General features: G+C 42.4%; 1 protein-coding gene across 3 annotated transcripts; it reads right to left on the reverse strand.

Annotated features, from left to right (window-relative positions):
• Window positions 1-1,140: 1,140 nt before the first annotated feature.
• On the reverse strand, window positions 1,141-22,076 carry LOC135091392 (FHIP family protein GJ17503-like). Of its 3 annotated transcripts, XR_010262490.1 has the most exons (17): window positions 21,977-22,076; window positions 20,912-21,089; window positions 19,912-20,289; window positions 19,108-19,328; window positions 18,562-18,712; window positions 17,562-17,720; window positions 16,657-16,743; window positions 15,159-15,209; window positions 9,268-9,456; window positions 8,406-8,606; window positions 7,420-8,196; window positions 7,148-7,286; window positions 6,762-6,940; window positions 6,170-6,350; window positions 5,830-5,956; window positions 2,940-4,937; window positions 1,141-2,869 (listed from the first exon to the last, which is right to left on the reverse strand). XR_010262490.1 is itself a non-coding variant. In XM_063989008.1 (16 exons), the coding sequence occupies exons 2-16, from the start codon at window positions 21,074-21,076 to the stop codon at window positions 4,754-4,756; spliced, it is 3,189 nt and encodes a 1,062-aa protein (XP_063845078.1). In that variant the 5' UTR covers window positions 21,077-21,089; window positions 21,977-22,076; the 3' UTR covers window positions 1,141-4,753. The 3 variants fall into 3 exon arrangements, 2 of the variants coding, with proteins under 2 accessions (XP_063845078.1, XP_063845079.1); XM_063989008.1 differs by having other exon boundaries at window positions 1,141-4,937; XM_063989009.1 differs by lacking the exon at window positions 15,159-15,209 and having other exon boundaries at window positions 1,141-4,937.
• Window positions 22,077-22,697: the final 621 nt, after the last annotated feature.

The raw sequence follows: 22,697 nt of genomic DNA on the forward strand, positions 1-22,697 counted from the left end.
CGACTAATCATCTCCGAGGCTTCAAAATACATACAGCATTTGGTAGTCTCCACGTGTCTATTCTTTGTAGCAACAACAGACGCGTCCCCAATTGGTACTCACTGTGAAGACTGGGACAAGCTTGATGAAAGATGCATTGTATGATAATTGCCGTGTATAGCAGAGTGTAATGAGGTCAGGGAGGACAGTATGACCAACCTAGTGTCTCGTTGCCAACTGTAATCATTATTTTTAAGTCCTCTTAGTCATGTTTGTAGTTTACTGTTCTCATTATGCGAATTTAGCGTCCTCATTTTTAAGGTCTGAAGAATAATTGCCACGTTTTGTAAGGAGGTTAACAGTAAGTAAAGGGATTTAACTTTGAGGGAGAACAATATAATGTAAGGGAATGCAGGATTTGTGACCACGAATCCACATATCTATAGGAAAGAGAAAAAAATGGAAGAAAGAAAAGAAAGAAAAGGCGATTTATTGCAGGAAGAAAGAAACGATAAGGAGAGAAGAGTGAGTTTACTGAAAGAAGGAAAAAAAGAAGGCGAGTTTACTGAATGAAGAAAGAAAATTATCAAGAAATAGAAGAAAGGAAAGAAAATGTTACTGAATGAATAAAAAAAAGTAAAAAAAAATGTGACTAAAGTGAGGAAAGAAAAAATAAAATAAAGAAAATAAAAAAAAGAAGAGAACGAAGAAAAAAGAAAAGAAAAAAGAAATGAGTTTACTGAAAGCTGCCATGTATCTGAAATTGCCACATAGCGGACTGCAAGGAGGTCGGGAAGGACAAGATGACTAGGCGGGCTGTTTCCCAACCCCCCCCCCCCCAAGGCATTGTGCAAGACATACTTGAGATGAGATGAACGGATGTGGGCCGCGGCTTTTCCAAACACTGTACGTAGTTTGTGGAATACATGACCTAAGGCAGTGGTGTGATGTCCAATAGAATGTAGATAATGATGATACACACGGATTTAATTAAAGATATGATAATTTGGTGTTTAACGACTGAAAAAAAAAAAAAACGTGATATATAAAAGAAAATATCATAATCTATGGTTTTGAACTTGACTCAGTCTTATAATAATAGGTACAGATAAAAAAAATCTATTAGCACTAGTTAGAGATGCTAAGAAACAAATTATATGCCAAGAATAACTTTTATTGCATAAACTATGTTGTAAATTTGTCAGTCACTCCAATGAATGGTACATGTTATCTTTGTTTTGTGTCAGTATTTTAATTCACTGGGATAACACACATACACACACACACACGCACACACACACACACACACCCACACCCACACATTTGTCAATATAAAGGTCAGAAACCAAATGAACAGAAACCAGCCTGCAGAACAGACCACACTTCGTTATCACCACAATTTTGTGTACTGTTTTTGTGTGTGAACGGACAACCAGTTTCACAATACCCTGGGCCACCGCAGGGCCACAGTGCACTGAAAACAACCACATGAGCACTTTTCATTACCATATGATTTCCTCACCACCAAACATTAAAAACCTCACCTAGTCATTAGTAGAACACACCCTACACTCCCATCCTACTCACCCAAGGATATACACTGCACAGAGGGAGGCTTAGGGGTTCTGCAGTGAGGAAAGGGAGACAGTGAAAGTGTCCTAGTGTGAATAATGAACCCTGCATTCCTTTACTCCTGCATGATGTTTAACATGGGGAAAGTCCTGCACTGAAGCAAAGCAGGATGAAGGACCTCCAATCAGGCTTAATCTGCCCTATGTCAAGTGAAAGCAATGAGCAAGGACACTTCACTGTTAATAATAATAATAATAATAATAATAATAATAATAATAATAATAATAATAATAATAATAATAATAATAATAATAACAATAATAATCAATGAATGTTCAGTTTAATGTTTATCAAAATTGTGGATAGAATAGTTTATCCTTTTGTTATGATTTGAAAGTGCAGAATTCTGACTTACAAATGAAAACAAAAGAATTAAGTGCCTCAAAACCTTAAAAAATGCATAATATCAATAGAGGAATCTCCAATTTAAGAAGTTATGAATAGTTTTTTTTACCTTTTGTTATAATTTGAAAGTGCAGAATTTAGACTTACAAATAAAAACGAAAGAATGAAGTAACTAAAAACCTTAAAAATGCATTAAGCATTCAATATCAATATAGGAATCAATTTAAGAACATATTTTTAAGGAGCATAACTCAATGGAACATCAAAAATATATCTCCACACTCCCAAAGCAAGGTCTTCACCACCACCACCACCACTATCACCACCTCTGTGCAGGTCACCCAAGAGAGGACTGCACCCACCACCAGCCTTTCTGCAAGCAATCACAAAAGGGCTGTCCTAATATAATGAACCTCTAGTCAGGCTGCCATACTGTATAGCCTGATCAAACCTGACCTGATTATGCATTGAGTGAGTAATAAAACCACAGACACCGGTGTTCATTAAGTTACAGCAGCTGTGTGTCACTGGGGGATAAAATCACATGACCACAATCACCAGGCTACAGTACCATAAGCAATGACATCTTGTGCAAACCTCTTGGGACTTGATGACATGACAGATCCACCATGTCACAGGAATCTCTAGTCATTAGTCTTGTAAACCTGTTGACATGACATACTTGGGACTTGGTGACATGACAGAACCACTATGTCACAGGAGTCTCTAGTCATTAGTCTTGTAAACCTGTTGACATGACATACTTGGGACTTGGTGACATGACAGAACCACTACGTCACAGGAGTCTCTAGTCATTAGTCTTGTAAACCTGTTGACATGACATACTTGGGACTTGGTGACATGACAGAACCACTATGTCACAGGAGTCTCTAGTCATTAGTCTCATGTAAACCTGCTGACATGACACCCTTGGGACTTATACATGAAGGGACCACAATGTCATAATCTCATCTCATGTAAACCTGCTGACATGACACCCTTGGGACTCAGACATGACAGGACCACCACATCATGATCTCTAGTCTTACGTAAACCTGTTGGCATAATAAAGGTGGGACTTCCCAACATGACAACCACACCACAAGAATCCCAAGCATTGAAGTCTCCTGCAGGTCTCTCAATGCACGTGGGGCTTTCTGACAACATGACACCTTCACCACGCCACTCCCACTCCCACTGATGCCCTGACACCTTGTGCAGGCCTCTCATCAAACACTCAGGACTTCCACAGTGAGGGATTAAGAAAACGTTATGTACAGGGGAACAATCCGAAAGGGACAAGATTATCTATCGCTGGGGTCCGACCTTGTGGCCAAACATGAGGTGCCTTGGCTGACTGGGTGTGCTCAAAGGTGTCTTGTGTTCCCTCCACCACTGTAATGCCTTCCTGGTAGTGCAGTGTTTGCACCAAGCAGGCAAATGAAATGAGGTGTAGAGAATGAGGTAGAGGGAGACTGAATGGAGAAAGAGATAGGAGCAAGTGAAAACTCTTCTGTTATGGCCACCACTTCAGGGAGGTCCAAAAAACAGGCATCAGGACAGACAGACAGACAGATAGACAGACAAGGAAACACACAGATGGCATAATTTTTTGAATGGAGGGAATATGTAAACAGGCTTCAGATGGCAACAGGCCAGCAAGCAAAGAGCACATCTGCATCACCCGGGAGCACCACATGGGGCCCAGGAGATACAGCAGGGCAGGAGATCAGCGGACACCCAGCGGAGAGAGAGAGACGGAAGGCGGCTTGAGCATCACCGCGCCGGACGGTTAATGAGAATGGCGGTTACCTGTGTGGCTCAGCCTGGCGGCAGGCGAGACACTGCATCATTGCATCATGGCTTAAGAATCACAAGGAGGCAAAAGAGAATCAGCTTGACATGTGCCGAGGGACGGGCGTGCATCCGTCGGGCGGATGAGTCTGCCCACCCATTGCATGGATGAGCGCAGCCCAGCACGGGTTCACCCACGGTCCTGGCCACAGCCATGGGGCGACTGTGGCTTGCCTTTCTTTGGTGAGGTGAATATAGACTCTTCATATAAATACTTCCAGTACTCCATATTATACTATTGCTATACTCAAGTGATATGATTAAAAAGATGGCATTCTAAACTTACCAACCTTCATAAAATATATGCGTAAATACAATTTTTATACTATATAGTATTTATAATATATATACTATGATAATAATTCAATGACTATGTACAAGATAAAAAGTAATTAATGTACAGGTATGACTACTGTCTTTGGAGACTATCAGGATAACGCCCCAGGCAGCGCCGAGAGCAATTCCACGGCACACAGCGGTCCGTCACCCGCCAGCCCTGTCGCCCAGGCCGGCAATGGCACTGGCACTGATACCACACTAAAACAACTGTACAATGGCCTCCCAGTGGTAGTCACGGAGAAACAACACCAAAACATAACAATGAAACAGACACGTGGCAGCGGCAACAAGTCTGACTGCTGTAAAACACCGTCGCCTCGCCTGTCAGCGACAAGCGGCCTAACAAATGAGTGCGGTGGGACACGAGCTGCCCATCACCACACAAATCAAACACAAACACGACCCTTGCATCTGGTGGAGTCTGAGAGTACCATGGAATTGCCTCAGCCTAATAAATGCTACCCAGCCGAGGTCACGACACCGGCCTGACCACCGACTGTTGCCCCCCCCAGCAGGGCCTAAGGGTCTGCCTGGCACCCTCCCTCCATGGCCTCACCACATGGCCTGGGGAGGGTGCCGGCGCTGTTCCACAAGGGAGTCACTGTCACCTTGAGGGAAAGGAGAACTCCATCTGAGGTTTGGCCACCACCTGCTCCTGTGCCAGTGCTGAGAGCTCCAACAGCCACTCCTGCAGCAGCACGGCACACCTGGCACAGTGCCGCTTCTCTGCCACTGACCCTGATGTGCCGCGACCATCCTCAGAGGGCATTAGCACTGGCTTGGTGTATCTGACGGAAGGGAGGACATGGATGGTTAGGCTTGGCATGCGTGTGTGTGTGCGTGTGTGTGTTTGTTTATGTCATTTTCATTCCTGTGTTCCTCCTTTATTATCATCCATTCTTTCATTCTACTTCTCTTCCTCTTTTAGCTCCTTGTTCTCCTCTGTCTTCTTTTCTTTCTCTTCCTTTTCCTTTTTCTCCATCTTCTCTCCCCTCCTCCTCTTCTTGGTCTTTGCATTCCTTCTCTTTCTCCTGTTTGCTCTCCTCCTCCTCCTATGTATATTTACTCCTTTTCTTCATCTTTTTCCTTGCTTTCCTCCACCCATGTATCTTTTCTCTTTCTCTTTCTCCACCTTCTTTCTTCTCATTCTCTTTTAGTTCCTCCTTGTTCTCTTCCTTCTCTGTCTTTTCTTCTCTTTTTCTACCTTCTCTCTGCTCCTCCTCTTTTTGCTCTTCCTTACCCTCTTCTTTCTCTGTCTTTTCTTTTCTTTCTCTTCCTCTTTATCCACATCTCCCTCTTTGTTTTCTCCCAATGTAAGACTAGTTTTGTATTTTTGAGTAATTCTTATATGGAAAAGAATGAATAGAGGAAGAGAGTGAATGGGGAGACAAATAAACAGAAAAAGAGAAAGATTATGAAAGGAGAAAGAAGAGCAAGAATGAGAGATGGAATAAATCAAGAACGAGAAAAATTATGAGAGAGAGAGAGAGAGAGAGAGAGAGAGAGAGAGAGAGAGAGAGAGAGAGAGAGAGAGAGAGAGAGAGAGAGAGAGAGAGAGAGAGAGAGAGAGAGAGAGAGAGAGAGAGAGAGAGAGAGAGAGAGAGAGAGAGAGAGAGAGAGAGAGAGAGAGAGAGAGAGAGAGAGAGAGAGAGAGAGAGAGAGAGAGAGAGAGAGACTCACCTGTAGCCAGTCTTGTCAGGGAGGTGCTGGAGGGGACTGCTATCCTTACGTGGGGGGCGCTCGGAGGGGCCGGAGCGACGGAACAAAGCTGTCACTGTCTGCGAGAAACTGCGACGTTTGGTCTCATCTGAAAGGAGCAGAGGAATTGTGGTCAGGTCAAATCACTGAGGTTGAAATCTATTATTTTTAATATGTAAGTTCTTTTTACCAGTTCTCGTTGTCAATACAAGATCAAATAAACAAACAAATAAACAAATAGGTAATTGAAGATTAGTGAAATATGAATTAAATAAACTGTATCACCCTGCCCTGCCCTGTCTCACCCTGCCAGCGCCCTCACCTCTCATGAGTGGGGTGTCTGTAGAGGTGGACGAGACAGAGGGGGTGCGGTTCCTGGGGAGGGGGAGGGGGTTCACTGCCACCTCCCTCGCTGTGAACCAGGTCCTTGCCTCAGCCATCAGCATGCCCACCTCCTCCCCCACCAGCAGGGTGTCGATGCGCTGCTTCAGGCCACTCAGCACCTGCAGGATGGAGGCAGTGCTGGTTGTAGTGTTGAGTGTTGCTGTGTTGCTTGTGTTTACTTATCTTGTGTGGTGCAATGTTCAATAATTTATAGGAATCTTTATTTGTCGTGATTTTGTTTAATGTACTTATTTCCTCTTACAGATCAGACAGTTTTCCCTTCAGAACCTAACAGAAAATCACAATTTATGAAAGTTTGGCTTACAAATGTTCAGTATTACAAGTAAGATCATTTTGTTCCTTATCCTCATTCCTATTCATCTATAAAATAGTTTCTTTCATCAAGAGCAATTCATCAGTGTTCCTTATGCTCTGTGGTGCTCTGTCCTAATGCTGCACCAGAACACATGTGAGGCAGCACTGCATCACAACCACTTGCACCTTGAGCCTCACAGTGACCTGCCACTGACCTGCACGAGTGACCTGACCGCCGGCTGGAACACAATGGAGGTGTCCAGCAGCAGTGAGGTGAGCAGGGGGGTGGGGAAGGCGGCAAGGCGGCTCAGCAGGGTGGCCACCAGCAGGTTGATGTGGATGGAAGAAGTCAGCATCTGGTCCACTCGCATCAGCAGTGCCTCCAGGAATGGACCTGAGGACATGAGTGTGTGTGATTTACTGCTGCTGGACACAACGCTGCTCACTGTGTCCTTCCTTGAGAGTTCTGAGTGTGTGTGTGTGTGTGTGTGTGTGTGTGTGTGTGTGTGTGTGTGTGTGTGTGTGTGTGTGTGTGTGTGTGTGTGTGTGTGTGTGTGTGTGTGTGTGGCTATGATGGGGAGCAGGGTAGCCCGTCACTCACCGATGGTTGGCCTGGTCTGCATCTCCTGGCTGGGCTGCACACTCTTCTCAGGTACCTCAGAGGGGGAGGACTCATGACTTTGCCAAGGAAAGCTCTCCACCTCCCCGCCATCCTCTGCCACCACCTCCACACAGAACACCTGAAGGCATACCATCCTAGATTGATTCACCATAATTACTACTTCCCGTGACTCACCATTCTGGCTTTCAAACAACACTGAGTCAACACAAAACACCAGTATGATCTCACCAGGACCTGGAGGGCTGACTCACCTGGTTGTGGGCTGAGGGAGGGATGAGGCCTGGACACAGCCTGACAGCGGTGAAGGCTTCCTCTATCTCACACAGGGTCTCTTCCAGGCCGGTCTCTTCAGTGGGTGTGTTGGACCGCTGCAGGGACTCCAGGAAGTCCCGGTCATCCTCCTGTGGGACACGCCGCCCCTGAAAGCTGGCAGCTTGCATGGGGCGGGGCCGGGGAGAGCCATCAGAACTGTTGGTGGGGGAGACATCCCTGGAGGCCCGGATGTTGAAGCTCTCATAGCCACTGCTCTCGCCCAAGGAGTCCAGGTTCTCCTCCTCCACTGCCAGGCCCAGGACATGACGTGGCAGGGGCCCCTCGCCCTCACAGTTGCCGTTCAGCATGGGGTGGCCCTCGCCCCGGACTGCCCTGGTACCATCCGGCAGGCTGATGCTGCGGGCCTTGGTGCCACCAGGTAGGCCATCCTGGCTCTGCTCAGGGTTGGACTGTGACCGGGGCTTAGGGTAAAGGGTGGGGGGGCAGGCCCGGGCAGCCTCCAGCAGCTCTATGGCCTGCGTGGGTGAGGGCTGCAGGCCGTCGTACCTCCAGGTCCAGGTGGTGCAGGCGGCCGTGGTGGAAGCCAGCTGGGCCTGCGCCTCCTCCAGGTAGTCTGAGTAGAAGGTTGGCCGTGGCACACACTCCATTTCCGCTGGCCAGGGAGGCAGGCCAGGGGATGGAGGTGTGGCCTGAGGCAGGGCAGGGGGTGCTCCAGGGTGGGTGATGGCCTGCACCTTGTTCTGGTCACCACCATTCTGGGGAAGGGAAGACAGTGCCATGGTGAGATGAGTGTGGCTCAGTGTAAGGCTGAGGTGTGGTGGTGGTGGTGAGGCAGCATCAGCCATGCCCACACCACCACCACCACCACCACCACCACCACCACCACCACCACCAGTACATGCAGGCCAGCTCAACACAAGGATAATAGAACCATCATTGTACTGGGAGAAGAAAATGTGCTCACCTGGCAGGCATCGGGTATAAGGTGATGCAGGCGGTCGGTGGAGCAGGACACAGGCTCGGGGGGCTGCGTGAGGCGTGACCGCTGGGACAGCATGACGTGTGTACAGGGCGCCAGGTACTGGAACACCAGTGCCAGCATCAGGTCCTCACAATTCAGGTCCACCAGGGTCCAGAACAGGCTCAGGGTCACCAGGCACAGTTGCTACAAACACAACACACACACCATTGCTTCACCTCACCTTGTTTACACTCACCAAACTGAAGACAAGATATCAAAACCTCCATTCTGAACAACACAAACTTATACATGTAAATAACAATAAGAAGAGTAATTAAGAAGAAAACATACCATGACAAAAAAAAATTAAGAAAAGGGAACAAAGAAATAAAGATAAAAAAAAACATTCAGAAAAGAAGCAGAGAACAGAGAAGAGGATAAAAAATGGGGCTAAAGAAATACTTGGAAGAGGAGGAAAAGAGGACAGGAGACATAAAGAAAAGAAGAGGAAAGGAGAATATACTCATAGAACCCAAAAGCAGAGAAGATAGGGAAAAGAAGAGAGGAGACAAGACAAGAAAAACAAGACACACACAAGTAGAAGAAAGAGAAAGACAAAAGTACGTAAAGAGGAAAAATAAGAACAAAACACACAAAGAGAGGAAAGAACAAAACAGACTCAGAAAATAAGAAAGGAAGGAACAAAACACACAAAACACACTAAGACGAGGAAACGAGAACAAAACACACTCGGAAAAAGGAAACGAGAACAAAACGAAAGGAAAAGGAAGGAACAGAACACACCCACAAAAGGAAACAAGACACTCAAACACCTCCCCCCTCTCCCCCCCTCCTTCATCCTCACCGTGTTTGGGGAGTGTAGCCTGGAGATGAGCAGAGTGATGAGGGGTGGGTCAGGTGGTGTTGCTGGGTCCAGGTCATCAGGGGTGGTGAGGAGGAAGGCCAGGAACACCCGCAGAAGGTCTGGCTCTGTCACCGTCCTCAGGCAAAGTTCCACATATGCCGTCGCCGCCACCACCTCACTCACCACCGACTGCACACACACACGCACACACACAAGGGATACTTTGATATGTAATTCGGATATGCTCAACACATCTATACTTGTTTTATTCATTACTACACTGTTTTCTGATGTATATTTCAGCCTAACACACCTAATGTACACCTACAGTTATCATTTCACTTATAAGTTCTGTATTTTTGGTCTAACACTACAATACTACACTGTTTTATGATGTGTAATTCAGTTTAACGCACCTAACATATACCGACACTTATTGTTTTGCTTATACCTGTGTTTCCTTACCTATACTTCAGTCTTACTCACCTAACACACACCTACACTTATTTTTCACTTATTCCTGTGTTTCCTTACCTGTAATCTAGTCTAACACACTTAAAATACACCTACAGTTCTTATTTCACTTATTACTGTGTCTTTTGATATACTTATATAATCTAGCACACAATTTAAAAACACCTACATTTGTTTATTAGTGATTCCTACACCTGCCTACTCCTCCTGTTCTATAAATCTGTTACCTGATGCCTGAGTTCTGTCATTACCTGTATATCGTGTAGGTGCTTCTTACGTGTCTATGTAAAGTTGTCTATGTTGTTCCTTTTTGTCTCGTACCTCTCTCTCTCTCTCTCTCTCTCTCTCTACAACAAACATCTATCCTTGCATTTTTCTCTTCTTCACTTTTTTCTTCCACCTCTACACCTGTCTTTTAGTTTAATATTTATTCCTTCTAGCCACACACCTGTCATTCATGCACCTACACCTGTCCCTTTCCTTCAAGATGCAAACCTGATGTTCTTTATCCCACACCTGTCACACTCAGTCTCTCTCCTTCTAGCCACACACCTGTTCTTTGTCCTACACCTGTCTCTTTCAGTGATATCCATATTCTGTTTCTATTATCTCTTTATCTATCTAACTGTAGAGTATAAATTTCTTTATTTTCTTTATGCTCTTCAATAATATCTAATGTAATTTAATTCTGGCAGCTAAATTTTGATATATCTCTCCCTGATCATATAAAAATAGCTAGTGTTCATTAAAATACATACTCCGATCATTAAAATTTTCCCCTTTTATAATTATTCCTATGGTATCTATAATATTTTTCAGTGTTTGCATGAGTGAGCAGAATATGTATGTATAATTATTCCTATGCTATCTTTAATATTTGTCAGTGAGCAGAACAAGATTAAAAAGCTAAGAATGCACCTAATATATCTTCTTTCTCTCTCCTCTAAACTTCTACCCAGCAAAGCCACTGTTCCTTAACCTTATGGGTCTAAAATATATGAGAAGTTATATATGAGATTACAGCAATTACTCATTCACATACTAAGGAATTAAGTTTTGTATACATTCAATAATACAGACTTATTCAATTAACTTGTACCTTGCTTTACCCTACAAAGAATTACAATACAGTACGTTATCAAGTTCAAGAGTTAGTTTACTTTACAAGCTCTATTCGTGTACGCAAGCAATACTTCAAATAGTGTAGTACATTTGGCTAAAGAAACCTCAAGTGTTATTCTCAGTACAAGGTTCGGTCTTGGGTAGAAGTAAAGTAATTATCTGCACTTAGTTCCACCATGCTTTATATTTTCCATACCAAATCCTCTGATGTGCTAATAGTCTTATAAAATTCAAGTTATAGCCTCTCAGTACATCACACAAATTTATGAATGAGAATGATAGATGAAAAGAAGAAGGTACTTTTCATTAAGAGCCTACCTCATGTCGGCTTGATGGCTTCATAAACCTTCCCTTATTTTATGTTATCAGAGCTTCAGACAATAAAGATGATGGAAAACAGTGCAGAATATTAACAACTTTTACCCACGACTACAACAACAATAACAGCAACAACAGGTCCAAGGTTTGTTAGTGAGGCAATGGTTATCGTGCAAGCTGAGGGTGTGAGTGTTTGCTGGCACACTGCATCTGTCATCTTGGTAGCAACATCATCATGAGCAGCATCAGCATCTTCAGGCTTCCAGAGAGAGGACGTACTGAGGTGGGTGCAGCCAAGGAGTACACAATGCAGCCAGATTCCTTTCACGTACACCCTTAACCACTTACACACCGACGCATACACACACACACACAAACACACACATACTCAAACCCACTGGCGCATACACTCAAATGCACTTACATTCCAAACACAACCCCCGAAGCAATAAAGTGATGTTTTGCAGTACGAGTGGTGCTTTGCCGCATTACTTGACGCAAAGAGAGAGAGTCCAGTGTCTCTTTTACACCTCTCTATGCATCGTTGAAACAGTGCATACTTGAGGCAGGCTAACTTTGCGTTGGGTCGCCAAAAGGAGGAGAGAAAGAAGTGATGAAGTGATTTAGAGTGGAACAGATGAAGGCTGTGGAACAGTGAGGGGAAACATGACTGGCTTCACCCCCTAGCATGCCCAAGCTTTGAGCAAGAAGGGAAAATAAGGCAGCAGAGAAGGTAAAAAGTTCCCAAATGTGCTAATACTCGGAGATGGATGGCCCTGGTTCCTACTGGCTGTTCCTCACTCCCTCTCACTAAAGAAGCTACAGGTTTGGGTACAGACAGTCAAATCATGTGGTTACTAGATAATATAGTCCCTGAACTTGTCATATCTAGTACTGTCAACCCTCAATGAACAATAAATCCAGAATAGCGTGAGTGGGAAAAAAATATCCACAATTTACTCAATATGAAACAAACCTTTATATGATCCTGGTAAGTAAAGATGGAACAAACTATAATGTAAACCTGATAAATAAAGACAAAACTACACGCCAACAACCAGAGAATGTACAACGAAGACGCACGCGCACACACGCACTCAAACGTACGCATACTCACACACACTCAAACGCACACACACACCCACACAAACAGCCAGGGAAGGGGAGCAATACTATAAAAATCAGCCAGCTAGCCAGCCAGCCAGCCAGCCAGCTAATCAACAATTACAGCAAAGCAAAACAAAACTAAAATAAGACCACCATTTTTGCATCTAATCAACACTACAAAAACTACAGAAAAATAGTCATGTTCTTATGTATCCCCTGAAAGATGAACACTCTATCTGGTACATTCATTAACCTCATCACATTCATCTTCATCACTGTGCATTTTCTATAAAGGGATATTGACTTACTGTGGTGACTGCTTAATAATATACCCTTCCCCTGTACCTCTGCCAAATTGCTCCTGGCTTTCATGGCAGAGGGTGCAGACATGAAATAATGGACTTTATGAATCTCGTTTATACCCAACAGTGCATGAGATAATACTATTGGTGGACAAATATCATGCACGTATGTTATCCCCTCATGCATGAACAGACATCCTGGTGTTTCAAGAGTGGTGGTAGTGGTAGTGGTGGTGAAGCTGTATTGGTGAAGGAAACCCAAGAGGTGATAGGCAAGAGTGTTATGTTATCCCAACCTTACAAGTCACCTTACAACCTTACAATTCAGTCACCATAATAGGAAATAGGATCTCAAATAGTAGTAGGTGATTGGAATAGACTTGGTAATTGATGTGTTAGTGCTGAGTCAATACAGAACTTTATGGATAGGGATTATAAGTGGATATACGTATGTGTGGCTGCTGTGTGTTGGTTTACTGACTACTTGTATCTTCTGTTGTGTTCTGATCGTTAATCCATTCACTGCTATTTGGTGCACTTCCCCAACGGGGAAGTGCACCAAATAGCACTGGGACATTTCTTCTCACTCTTCAGTCTCCCCTTAGCCCCTTCAAACATTATACTCAGCCCCTTCAAAAATTATACTCAGCCTCCCTTCAAACATTATACTCGGCCCCTCCAAATACTATACTGGCTAGAAACTAAAAATACACATGTTTTCATCAATTTCTTTCTAGTGAATGCTTATAGAAATCTCACACACTGCTTTTTAGTGCTGTGAATTGTTGATTGTTACAGTGAAAGGGTTAAACATACAAGGTGAAGGTGGATTAATTAACGGACTGAAACTTTTGGGGTTATTTACAATTAGCAAGACACACAGTGACAAAGACAAATGTTCATTACTATCTTTCAAAAACATCACACAGCCCCTCATTTATTTTTTACATCACCTCTCTAATTCCCGACAACTTCCCACAAGCTAAAGACAACAAACATTCTCTCCCATTTTTAGGTGGACAAAATTTAGAAGTTAGAGGCTTTTGCCCCTGTATGCAAATGTGGAACTTGCAAAAAATGGTGATCTATTAGTAAACTTGCAAACAGAGCCAGGGGAAACTACTGAAAATACTGCAAATGGAAGGAACTAAAGGGACCACAGAGATAAGCATAAGCAAGATAAGATAAGAATAAGTTAAAGTAGATTAGAAATGGAAACAAATAGAAGCAGAAAAATGAATAAAGTAGAAGAGAGGAAAGAGATGAGACTAAAGAAAAAAAAAAGGAAATAATGCGACAATCATGAATAACAGAATGAATAGGAAAAAAGGGAATGGACAAAAAAGAAAAGAGAAAGGAAATAGAGAGAATCATGAATAACAGAATGAAGAAGAAAATAAATAAATAAAGGGAATAAACAGTGAAACAAAGAAATATATGAAAGAAAACAAAAAAAATATAAAACAGAAAATTAGGAAAGAGGAAGAAAAGAAAGAGATTTACTTGGCAGAACAATGTAATAATAAAATAACAACAACAATAAAACATAGAACACTTTAATATGGGAAAAAATTCAATATGATATTAAAAAAAGAGTATTTATGTCAACAATTTAAGCAAGCCTGAGTGATGGAAGCAATGTGTGTGTGTGTGTGTGTGTGTGTGTGTGTGTGTGTGTGTGTGTGTGTGTGTGTGTGTGTGTGTGTGTGTGTGTGTGTGTGTGTGTGTGTGTGTGTGTGTGTGTGTGTGTGTGTGTGTGTGTGTGATGGAAGGGAGGAAAAGGATGCTGATAAAATGTGAGAGAGAGAGAGAGAGAGAGAGAGAGAGAGAGAGAGAGAGAGAGAGAGAGAGAGAGAGAGAGAGAGAGAGAGAGAGAGAGAGAGAGAGAGAGAGAGAGAGAGAGAGAGAGAGAGAGAGAGAGAGAGAGAGAGAGAGAGAGAGAGAGAGAGAGAGAGAGAGAGAGAGAGAGAGAGAGAGAGAGAGAGAGAGAGAGAGAGATGAAAAAGAGAAAGAAACAAAGACAGAAAAAGAGGAACAGCAAAGTAAGAGAAAAGAACAAGAAAAAGAAAGGGAAGAAAAAGAATGAAAATAACAAAACCAAATTAAAGAGAGAGAGAAAGGAGAAAAGCAAGATATAAATAACGATAAGGCAATAAATAAGAAACAGGATACAGGGGGAAGAGGAGGAGGAGGAGGAAAGATAAATAGAAACAGCACAGTGATTAAGAATAAGGACCAGAATAAATAAAGTGAGGTAGCCATGAAAAGCAACAAGTGAGGGAGAGGCTGAAGGGGGAGGCTGAAGGGGAAGGCTGAAGGAGAAGGCTGAAGGGAGAGGCTGAAAGGAAAGGCTGAAGGGGAAGGCTGAAGGGAGAGGCTGAAGGGGGGAGGCTGAACGGAAAGGCTGAACGGAAAGGCTGAAGGGGAAGGCTGAAGGGAGAGGCTGAAGGGAGAGGCTGAAGGGGGAGGCTAAAGGGAGAGGTTGAAGGGGGAGGTTGATGGGACAGGCTGATGGGAGAGGCTGATGGGAGAGGCATCAATAGCAGCAGCAGCACAAGCAATACTAACCATAATGACAGGAGTCTTGGCTGGCCCCATCCTCCCAGTGACTGTCTCATCCTGTGTGTGTGACGGCAGCAGGGTGACACAGGGCCAGCAGCGCACACATACACACCCACACACATACGCAGATACACATACGCAGATACACACGCACACACACACACACAGGTACGTTCATATGGAAATATTCACATTCGGCGCTAGTTTTCATGCATTTTTCTGCTTTTTCATGGCAACTAATATGTAATGAAGCGTTACTTATCAAAAATCGCATCTAAAACGTAAAGGCATGAAGCAGTTTTATTCTTCCCCTTTCTTTCTCTCTCTCACACACACACACACACACACAAGCACACACACACTCCCAATAAGCTTACAGAACCAAGCCACCCACAAAATAACACACAACCCAACAAACAATGCACAAACAAACCCAAACCCAGACACACCCAAACACAAACCTCCAAACAGCTGCAAACAAACACTCACACCCAAACAACCTCCAAAAGCACACACCAATGCAGCCACACACACACACACACATCCACACATGTACCCAAACCCAAGCTAGAACACACACACACACACACACACACACACACACACACACACACACACACACACACACAACATGCAACAAGAAACACACACATATAAATTGACTCAGACAAACCTAACAGCTCCCGGCATCACCATCACCACCATCACCATCACCATCTGACCAAAACATACCACTAGTTAGCAGATACACACACACTAACACACACGCACAAACATACCACACACACTCTAAGTCTCTAACAAATTAAAGAAAAACCTCATAAAGTTAATTAATTTCTTTCCCAGTGAAGCTATAATTAATTTTCTGATAATATTGATTCCTGAAAGAGAAATATTCAGTGATCTGTGATGGTCAATATAAAAGATTTGGTTAACAGTGTGTTGGGAATCTCAAAAAACCCTGGAAATGAAAACAAATAAAGAACGATAGTAAGAGAAAACAAAGAAGACTGAAAGAAAGAAGGAAATGTTAAGACAGTGAATAAATGTAAGAACACAAAAGAAATTAATATATATATATGTGCGCTTAAATAAATAAAAGGAGGGAATACAAGGGAGAATGACAGATAGGAAGCAAAATAGAGAGCCAAAAAAGAGTGAGAACTATGAAAATAATTGAGAGAATGAAATAATGAAAACAGAATACAAGTAAGCAAAAAATGTAATCAAAAGAACGGAAGGAAGAAGAGAAAGTATGGAGAAGAATTAAAGATAGAAAAAAAAGTGACAAAAAGGAAACACAAAGAAAAAAAATGGAAGTACAAAAAATACAAAAAATAAATAAAATAAATAAAAATACAAAAAAAGAAGAAAAAAAAAAAAAACAGAGAAAGGGAAAGAAAACCTTGAGAAAACAGGCGAATGAATGAGTAAATGGCACCACCACAACAGGGTCAAGTGGCACTCAAATGAAGCAGGGAAAGAGGGAGAGGGGGGCACCCACCTGACGCAGAGCTGAGCCCAAAACTTGAACCAGGAATGCTTGATACAAGAACTCCACCAGCTGCTGCCTCACTAGAGGGTGAGCCACCTGGCAGAGAGAGGACACAGGTATCAGCATTGTCATCATAGAAAAACAACATGAGAAAAAATATGTATGACTAAATAAAAAGACAGCAAAGGACAGGATTATAGAAAAAAATATGTATGACAAGGAAAGAGTAAAAGATGGCATTATAAAAACAAAAGCATGCATGACAATGAAAAAAAAGACTCCAAAAGACAGCATTATATGTATGTATGTTATATGTATGACAATAAGAAACAAAACTATGTATGACATTTGAAAAGGGAAACTATGCTATTAAAAGAAAAAAAAAATATATATATTTAACAAGAGAAAAAGGTAAAAAAACAACACTGCAAAAACATAATAAAAAAAAAGGAAACCACACATAAAAAAAACTACTGCAAAAGGAAGCAAAAAATAGCATTATAAACAGCAAATTTAGCAACTAAAAAAAAGAAAAAAGAAAAACATACATGACAACAGAAAAGTGCAAATAAAACATAAAAAGAAAAGCACATCTAACAACTGAAAATGACAAAAACAGCATTATGAAAAGAAAATATAAGTGACAATTGGAGACAAAAAAAAAAAAAAACATACATGACAACATAAAAAGTAAACAACAAACATTTTATAAAGAAAAGCAAACATGACAATACATAAAAGGCAAAAACTATCATAAGAAAAGGAAAGGAATACATAACAACCAAAAAATAAAGCAAAAACACCATTATAAGAAAAGAAACATAAAAACAAAAAAAAAAAACAAAAAAAAAACATATACTGTTATACCCTATCCTAACCTAACCTAACCTAACTTAACCTAACCTAACACACACCTGGACGACGGCATTGCAGAATTCGAGGGAGTTGAGGAAATGCTGGAGCTGCGGGATTTCACTGATGTCCTCTGGGGTGAGTCTGTGCCAGCCCTCCGCTGCCACAGTGAGGGAGCGCGGCAGGTTGGAGTACAGAGCGTTGAGTCCCCCCGCCAGCACCTGCAGGAGAGTAGTTAGGTTAAGGGCTGTGGTATTTATAGAAGTAACCTTAAACTACTTGGTTCCACTGGGTACAGTATGATGCCCTTTCAAATTGTGGTCTACAGAATGAAGGGAAATTAATGACCTGAATGAGTGTAAATCTAATCTAACTTATCCTCACCTAGCACTCAGAAGACACTAATGTTACTCCAAAGGGTGTTACTTCCTTCTCTACTCATTCATTCATTCATCTGATCACCTCTATCCATTCACCTGTACTTTTGTCCTTCCCACACAACAGGAGAAATAGTTGAGTTACGAGATATTAAGAAAAGGGCTCCTATTTCCTCCATTCATTCATCTCTATCTCTACTTGCACTGCCTATACAAAAGAAGTAGTCAAGTTAGGGGTATTTGGAGAAGGGCTGTTGTCTTTCTCTCTATATATATCTTTGCAACAGAATATTAAAAAATGGAGGGAAGAAGAGGAAATGCAAAGGAGAATGAGACAAAGCAAATAGGTACGTGATATAGAAGGTGACGACTTTAAAAAGGGTTGTCATCTCTCTCTCTCTCTATTCATCTCTACCTCTATTTTACTATCTCTTAATTTCTAGTCCTCCTGTCATTGCCTACACACAAAGAGAATTAATTACGTTAGGAGTGTTTGGAAAAGGATTATAATCTCTCTCTCTCGTCATTCCTTTACCTGTACTTTTTAATCTCTTTCAATTTCTAGTTTTGTTTATACATTTACAGTAACAATGTAAAATTCTCTCTTTCAGGCAATTTAACAATACTTTCTACTTATTTCTTGTCTCTTTCAGCTGCCATTCTCTCTCTCTCTCTCTCAACTCACATGGCAGAAGTTGGAGTGCTGGGCGATGTACTGTCCGACTGCTGTGTGGGAGGCTGAGAGGGCCATGCAGAGGAGCAGTGCGTCCCTGGCCTGCTGCCCCACGCCCCCCTCCCTGTGTATGTACGGCAGCAGCAGCGAGAAGATGACAAACCTGTAGCCAGTGAAAGGAGCTGTGATGAGAAGTGAGGGAGGTTTTTACATATGCACATACATATCTATTTACATGCATACACTTTGAAAGTATATCAGATAAAATTACATAGGTGTGGAAACTGAAACTTGACAAAAAAAAATAAAAATAAATAAATAAATAAATAAATAAATACATAAACAAATAAATAAATAAATAAATAAAAGGACATGTAGAAATATAAAGAAACAAAAAAGTTAAGCCTTCATTAAAACTCCCACACAAAATACAAACACAGAAGAAGCAAAATGAAGAAATAATACACATATAGAAACAGAGAGGCAGCAAAAAATTAACACCTCAATAAAAAACACTTCCACATGACACATTTACACACAGGGGAGCCACGGACATACTTGGTGGGTCCCTGTCCCTCGGGAAACTGGAAGAAGAAGTCGAGGAGGTGCTGGTTGTTCATGAGGGAGACACACAGCTGGTTGAGGAGCACCACCAGCCGCTTCTCCACGTCCGAGTGAAGGCAGCCACTGCAGGAGGACAGCAGCTTCTGGAGGGGACGGATTATTGGCTTGTACACCAGCACCTCCTGCTGTGAGTGGCTCAGCAGCTGCTCGTGAACCTGCCGGGGATACACGCAGGGTCAGGTGATGTGCTTCAGGGTATCTGTCGCTGGTTAATAATGTACCAGTAAATTGAAACATGTGTTGGTAAAAATTTCTGTATTACCTGTTAAGTGAAAAAGCAATAAATCAAAGGCTTATAAAATGGCAATAAAATTCAATGTGATTAAATAGAAGTTAATAGAATAATAATGAAAATAATCAATACAACTTAAGAAACATTCATAAAATCAGCAGAATTAAATACAACAAAATGAAAGTTCATAACAAGGAAATAGTTACCTATCAAACATATTACAGATCAATCTCACACAATGAAACAGAACAAAATAAAGCTTCATTACATCACAAAATAACACCAAATAAAATTTCACAAAATAGGAACAAAAACCAAATGAAACTGCAACTTCACCAGTAAAAAACATCAATAACAATACATAGATAAATAGCAAAACCAATCCATCTACTGTGGAATATATGAAGATTTTATGACTACAGTTCCTCTGCCACACACACACACACACACACACACACACACACACACACACACACACACACACACACACACACACACACACACACCTTGAGCTGCTCCAGTTTGAGTGCATTGACAAACTCGCCAGCACCCAAACTCCAGTCCACAATCTTGTCAAGGATCTCCTCGCCCAGGAAGTGGTCGAAGATTGGGGTGTTGGGGGGCACATCGGCAGGGAGGGAGGCGGTGGTGGGGGCGCCCTCGCCGGGGGAAGGCGGCTCCTCCAGGGGGTGGTGGTTCAGGTGGTGGTGGTTGTTGGTGTTGTTGTTGCTGGTCTTGCATTGCTGTGGAGGCTGTGCTGTGTCCTTCCGCCTGCCGCCCCTCCCGCTGTGCTTGTGTGCGGTGATTTGCTTCAGGTCCACCAGCAGCAGGGTGGACATCTGCGCCAGGTGGTTGATCACGGCTGTCACGTCGTCGGCAAACACCTGCAGGAGGGGAGAGGCAGGTGTGTATTTTGAGTAAGGTGAGTTGCAGGTGTCCAATGATATGACATTAATTTTTGTACACACACCTGTGGGACGAAAGATACACATGTGTGTTTTCTGAATAGGGTAAAAGTAAAATTTCCATAGATAAATAAGAATCTGAGAAAAAAATGATGAGTATTATAGAAACTAAATTAAAAGGAAAATGTCATCAGTTATACAGATTTACAGAGCCAATACTTGTATTTACAGAAACTAAATAAATAATAAAAAAAAAAACAGTTACAGAAAGCAACAACACAGGTGAAGGAGGAAGAGCCAGGAAGAGCCAGGGAGAGGCAGGATGAGCCAAAGAGAGCCATGGGGAACCAAATAGAACCAGTGGGAGCCAGAAAGCCAAGGAGAACCACAGAGAGCCAGGGAGAGCCAGAGAGAGGCAGGGGGAGCCAGAAAGAGCCAGGAGAAGTCAGAAAGAGCCAGAGAGAGGCAGAGCCAGTGGGAGCCGGGAAGAGGTAGAGATAGCCAGAGAGAGGCAGTGGGAGCCAGGGGAAGCCAGAGTGAGCCAGGAGAAGCCAGGGGGAGCCAAAAAGAGCCACAGAGAGCCAGGGGGAGGCAGACTCACATGGCCACGGAGTCTGGTGCGGTCAATGATGTCCCGGGTCTGCTGCCAGTGCTTGATGAAGGAGTGGAAGGCTGCGGCAGGGTCCACATCCTGCAGGGGGGGCGGGGTGGGGCGGCGCCGGCCCAGCGACACCCTCAGCGGGGAGTCTCGCAGCCAGCTGGTCATCCCGCCCTCGCCACTGAGGAGCACACAGAGGGAGGGGGTGAGGGGAGGTGGGATGCGAGTACCAGTGTCACTAAACCTGATTCACTCTAACATTGTGTCCTGATGTGAATTTAAATCAAGCCTAACATTATTTCATCTACAGGGAACTTACACCTCAACAAACTAAGCCTGATTGGTTCTGCCATTATGTATGCAAACTGAACCTAACCTGACCTAACCCAACTTGATCTAAACTAACCCAATTTAACTTCACCCAACTTAACCAGAACAAACCTAACCTAACTTAAACTAACTAACCTAACCTACTAGCCTGACCTGATCTGACTAAACCTAAACAAACACAACCTAAAAACCTAACTTAACTAAACCTAATCTAACTTACCCTAACTTAACCAAAAGCTGACTGCCCACTGAAATCGCCACGAATATTAAACAACACATATATCCTATTAATAAAAATAAATAAATAAATAGATAAAATAAACGAATCGGTCGGGGATAGACATTCGGCACACTAACCTCCCCTCCTCCTACTCCGCCCCCCCCCCAAAAAAAAAAAAAATGACAGGCCTACGGAACATGTGAGGGAAGTCTAAACATATCTGGGTTACGAAAGGTCCAGTCTGCCCCTCACCCCCAAGTCAATGCAGGTCAGGTAAGGTCAAGTTAAGTGACCTCACCCGTGCCCTCACTCCTGCAGTAATCCGAGCCGCGCCCCTTTACTCACCGGACCGCGGAGGAGCAAATAGGGAGAAAAATGCTAGATATGCGGAAGTCTTATCAATTAATCACTGAAAAAAAATGGGATATTAATTAAGACTTTTGTGTTTTATTTGGTATTGCTAATGTCTGTGTATTTTCTAGTTTATTTTTGTAGAGTTGGAAAGGGTGTGGACTCACTGGTGGAGGAGTGAAGGAGGTGAAGAAGAAATATCAGCTGACGCCCCTCACTCAGCCACAACACAAACACAACTGGGCAGGTGGTTCTGTTCCATTTCGGTGAAAGTCAGGGAATAGGTTGATGATTAATATATCTCCTGAACGTGTTTTATTTCTGCTTCCATGGGTTATTCTATCATATTGCTGTGGCGTATCAGCTTTTTCAATAAACTCATATTCATATTCAGATTTTTCTTCTCTCTCGCTCTCGTTTCGGTGAAAGTCAAGGAATACGTCGGTGAATGAGCTTTCTTTTAGCTCCGTTTTATTCTGCAATATATACAGCATCTTATTATAATATTTTTCGGTAAATTTAAATCCATTCTTTTTTTATTATTTTTTTTTTTTATATATATACCGGTGAAAGTAAGATATAAAAAAACTTATTGGGATTCTATTGTTCAGTTTTCTTCTTTTACTGATATTGAATTTTATCATATCAAATTGTCTTATCAGAAATACCAAATGATAATAATGGCGCTGAGGAATGTGCTCTATAGTAACAAAGTACATATATTATTATTATTATTATTTTATTTTTGCTCTGGACCAACATTACCATAATCAAAAGTAGAAATATTTGATAAATGCTTTATAATCAACAAAAATTGGTAAAATGCATAAAAAAAAATCAGCGAAACAGAATTGTTTACTTACATCTTGACAAAATAGGGAATAATTT

The sequence above is a fragment of the Scylla paramamosain genome, chromosome 37 (assembly GCF_035594125.1).
Source record: "Scylla paramamosain isolate STU-SP2022 chromosome 37, ASM3559412v1, whole genome shotgun sequence".
Taxonomy (NCBI): Eukaryota; Metazoa; Arthropoda; class Malacostraca; order Decapoda; family Portunidae; genus Scylla; species Scylla paramamosain.